Source organism: Ictalurus punctatus, chromosome 22 (genome assembly GCF_001660625.3).
Source record: "Ictalurus punctatus breed USDA103 chromosome 22, Coco_2.0, whole genome shotgun sequence".
Lineage (NCBI taxonomy): Eukaryota > Metazoa > Chordata > Actinopteri > Siluriformes > Ictaluridae > Ictalurus > Ictalurus punctatus.
Window position 1 is genome coordinate 20484676 of NC_030437.2, and position 5000 is coordinate 20489675.

General features: G+C 42.6%; 1 protein-coding gene across 1 annotated transcript in view; it reads left to right on the top strand.

Moving 5' to 3' along the window:
- The window catches only part of si:dkey-215k6.1 (transmembrane protein 132C), a 104452-nt gene that overhangs the window by 33671 nt on the left and 65781 nt on the right, over nt 1-5000 (top strand). The window contains exon 2 of the mRNA XM_053674613.1: nt 46-186. Coding sequence (XP_053530588.1) covers nt 46-186 — 141 coding nt within the window. The remainder of the gene's footprint in view (nt 1-45; nt 187-5000) is intronic.

Genomic DNA, 5000 nt, shown 5'->3' on the forward strand with positions numbered 1-5000 from the left:
GTGTTTGCTGTGTGGTCACTAACGCGTGCTGTCGACTCTTTTCAGGGCACAGTACGGTGAAGGCATCAATTTCGTATCGGTGAAGCCCAGTAACCTGGCAACGTGGGAAATCAAACAGGAAGTTGCTCCAGGCTCCGCCTCCTTTTCCATATTCTGTGAGAGGAAGACCAGTTCGTCCAGTGAGAGGTCAGTCCTGTTATTGCATCATTTCCTTCATATTAAACCTTCTGTTGCTAGGGTGACAGGCCAGCATCTGTGGCTAGGTCACAAACTGCACAAACAGTATGTCAGGACAGTGTACTAACTGGATCCGAGGTTTTGGTTTGGAACGTAGCCCGTGACTCCTCACTGTTCCATATAGGAATATTCTGCCTGAGTAGGCCACATGTCCAGGCAGCGTTTGTCATCTTCTTTTAAGTGTCCCTCTTTTGGATTAATGTAAGGAATTGTAGATATGATCCGATATTTATCCGACGCCTCTGAGACGTTATGAGGAGCGAAACTCCTTGTTAAGTGTGCACATCTCAAATTAGCTCTCTTTGGTGATTTGGGACGCAGCCGCTAATTCTCTAGCACAGCGTGAGGTCAGTTCCCCAAACACACACTCGAGGAAGAGGAGAAAAAGGAAATGGAGAGGAGGGAGTTCTAGTTCTACCCGGCGTCAGTGAGGCCGCAGCATTCCTGCTGCAGGGTTTATCACAGTCTATCCCAACATTCCGGACTGCGTCTCAATTCCCAGGTGGGAAAATTTATGATGTTCGCACCGTAGAGCTGTCAGAAGCAGCGGCGGTAATCACAATCTGTGTTTTTACTGCAGGGGAAGAAACGCTTTCTGTTTTAGTGCTGAGTTTGATGCAGTTGTAGCTGAGAGGATGAAGAGAGCGAGGGATGATAAAGGAGGAAAAGAAAGAGAGCGCGGGGAGGGGCACTGTGTTTATTCCGATAACAAAGTGTGTGAAAAAGGAAAAGTGATAGAAGGAGAAAAAAGAAAAGAAGCGACAGTAGAGAAGGAGAGAAGGGAAAGAGGGAGAGCTAATGAAAGGAATATAGGAGAGAGAGAGAGAAAGGAAGAGACGGAGAGGAAAAAGAGAAAAGTGGGAGAGGTGAATTTTAGAAATCAATGAGAGAGAGGATGAGATGAGAATAAAAGAAGAAAAAGAAGAGAGGAAGAGGAGAGGAATAGGTAGATAAATATGTAGGTAAAGGAAAGACGAGAAAGGTAAAGAGGAAATTACGATGAATGGAACGTGAAGAATGAAGAACTCTAGAGGAAATGACAAAGATGAAGAGAGGAAAAGGAGAGATGAGGAGAAAAAGGGAAAGGAACGAGGAGTAGGAGGGAAAATGACAAGAATAGACAGAAGGAGAGGAGAAAAAGGGACAAGAAAGAGATAAAGGATAAAATGTGAGAAAAAGAGAAAGGAGGGGAATGAGTGATTGAATGAAAGAGGTAAAGAGATGAAGAGAACAAAAAGAGAAGAGAAGAGAAGAAAGGAAATAAAGAAAAGAAGAAAAGGAGAACAGAGCAAGAGGAGAGGAAAAGGCAAGAAGGCGGAAACGGAGAAGAGTGACAGGATGACAGGAACGGACTGATCCGCAGAAAAGGAGAGGGAAGGGAAGAAAAGAAAGATAGAGGAAAAGAAAGAAGAGAAAGAATTTAACTGATAACGACTGGGATATAATAAACTGCAGGGAAATATAACACAAACTCACACACACACAAACAGCTAATGTGAGCGGAGGTGAAACAAACAGAGAGTGAGACAGAGGGAGAGTGAGACAGAGGGAGAGTGAGACAGAAGGAGAGTGAGACAGAGGGAGAGTGAGACAGAGGGAGAGTGAGACAGAAGGAGAGTGAGACAGAGGGAGAGTGAGACAGAAGGAGAGTGAGACAGAGGGAGAGTGAGACAGAGGGAGAGTGAGACAGAGGGAGAGTGAGACAGAGGGAGAGTGAGACAGAGGGAGAGTGAGACAGAGGGAGAGTGAGACAGAGGGAGAGTGAGACAGAGGGAGAGTGAGACAGAGGGAGAGGTTAATCGTTCACGGTCAATAAAACATCTTGCTGACAGGCGAACGATCTGCCCTCTTTATCCCCATATAAACACTGTGTGTGTGTGTGTGTGTGTGTGTGTGTGTGTGTGAGTGTGTGTAAGTGTGTGTGTGAGTGAGAGAGAGAGAGACTCCTGCTTATCCACATTTGTTCTTTGTGAGAGATGAGAGATAGTGACACGCAGCTCATTGGGAATATGATCACTATTAATATTGACGTTTATCAGAGCTGTGAGTGACGGCTCTCCTGGCCAATCAGGGCCTGGGCTGGGTGGTGGGCGGGACATGGCTGAACAAAGAGGAAACACGTGCAGTGAATATTCATACAGGGGGAGGGGTTTAGATTTTATAACCATATTCAGCTTCTGATTGTCCCGCCCCTAACCACGCCCCTGAATTAACTCACTTTAACAATCACAAAACTTAACATGAGCTTTAATAGTTAATGTAATGTAGTGACACAATTAATCATTTTAAATATAATTTAATATTTGAGCTTAGTTTTCTTCATTTTAAAAGATAAGAACTGAAACAGTACTTCACTGTTACACCATCACAGTTGTTTCGGAGAAAATGATTATTAATATGAATGATTTTACAGGATTATATTTCATTTATTAATAACACCTTTATACAGTTGTATAGCATAAACTCCACACTTCTGTTAAATATGTTAAGAACAGTAATGAAAACAAAACATGTTTTTAAAGTGACATCTTTTCCCTGCTCTGGAAGTTGCACTTGTCTTCGACCCACTTTTGAGTTTAGAATAATAAATGAATAATTAATAATGATTTTATTTCTGTGTGATGGATGTTGGCAGTTTGGTGATAAACACGGACAGATTGATGAGCGATGCAGGTGGATTCACACCTCCTACACACAATATACACATTGATATTTATATTTATTTATTTTAAGAGACAGTCTGGAAGATTTTTTATAACCTCCCGTCCTCAAAGCTCTTTTTTTTTATCAATGCAGAAATGAAACATGCGAGTTTTCTGTGAAATTCACGCACGGCGCATTTACACGCCGCTCAACTTCGCTGTGTTTCCCAAGAACCTGTTCCTCTTCGAGTGACAGAAAAATGGATGAATTGTGTTTTGATAAAACATGAGACACAATTAAAATTTAAATGAAAAATTAATTAAAATGATGAAGTGCCTGTAGCGTAAACATCCTGCTGGTCGAATCGTTTTGATGATCCGTTACAAAACACACCTCAGGCTTTTACAAATGATACAGGACACTGTGTGTGTGTGTGTGTGTGTGTGTGTGTGTGTGTGTGTGTGTGTGTGTGTGTGTGAATGAATGAGTGTGTGAACTAAATGAGTTTAATTTCTTAGTGAGCACCATTTTGTTAACTGCGTGGTCCATTAAACCGTGTGTGGACGGACAAATCATGTTACACACTGATACATAAATATATAAAAATCACGTATATGACAGATGAGACAACTCACAGAGATGGATTAAGGATGGAGGAAGATGGAGGAAGCCTGTAGGGGAACAGAGATGGAGTCTGTTAGTGGACAGAGATGGAGTCTGTGGGTGGATATGATGGAGTCTGTGGGTGGATAACACGTGGTCTGTGGGTGGATATGATGGAGTCTGTGGGTGGATATGATGGAGTCTGTGGGTGGATATGATGGAGTCTGTGGGTGGATATGATGGAGTCTGTGGGTGGATATGATGGAGTCTGTGGGTGGATAACACGTGGTCTGTGGGTGGATATGATGGAGTCTGTGGGTGGGGATTGATGGGAGGCGGGTTGCAGTGTGTGTTGGGGACAGAGATGGAGCCTGAAACTTATAGAGCATGAACTTAATAAAAATAACTGAACAACCTGTCTGTCTCTGTCTAAGGACTGTGAGTGTGTGTGTGTGTGTGAGTGAGTGTGTATGTGTGTGTGTGTGTGAGTGCGTGTGTGTGAGTGTATGTGTGCGTGTATGTGTGTGTGTGTGTGTGTATGTGTGTGTGTGTATGTGTGTGTGTGTGTGTGTGTATGTGTGCGTGTGTGTGTGTGTGTGTGTGTGCGCGTGTGTTTACATATGTGTGTGTGTGTGTGTATGTTAGTGTGTGTGTGTCTATGTTCTCTCGCTCCTCCATCTGATGCCAGGTGTTTATAAATCCACTATTATCTCCTCCTTTATCCCTCTTTCCTTCTCTCTTTATTCCTCATCTCTCGCTCTTTATTTCTTGTTCATTTTCTCTCTTTATCCCTTGTTTTGTCTTTATTTATGCCTCACCCCCCCTCTCTTTTTATCCCTCTTTTTTAGTCCACTTCCTCCACTTCCTGTCCTATCCTAACAACAGATGTAATGATGGCGGTCTTATCATCTTTTTGACGTATGCGAATCCCCCATTCTTTCTCTCTCTTGTTATCCCATGTTCCCTTTCCCTCTTTATCCCACCTTCCGTCTCCCTTTATATCTCCATCTCTCTGTCTCTCTCTCTCTCTTTATACCTTGTTTCCTCTCTCTCTTTACCCCACATACCCTCTCTCTTCATACCTCCCTCCTTCTCTCTGTTGATCCTACATTCCCTCTCTCTTTATTCATCCTTCCCTCTCTCTCTTTATCCATTTTTCTCTCTATCTTTTGTTTTTTCTATCTTTTGTTTCCTTCCCTTTATCTCTTTTAAACAGAGACAGGTCTATTTATCCTTTCTTCACTCTCTCTCTGTTTCCTCATTGCATCTTTTTCTTTATCCCTCATTCCTTTTCTCTGTCTCGTGTTTCCTTCTCTTTTTCTTTTTGTAACCTTTATCTCTTTATCCCTCATTCCCATCTTTTTGTCATCTCTCCTTATCCTTTGTTCCCTCTTTCTCTTGCTCCCTCGTCTGTCTTTATCCCTGGTTCACTCTCTCATCCCTCATTTCCCCTCTCTTTATGCCTCATTCCCCCTCTCTTTTTATCCCTTTTCTCTCTATTTATGTTTTTATTCTCT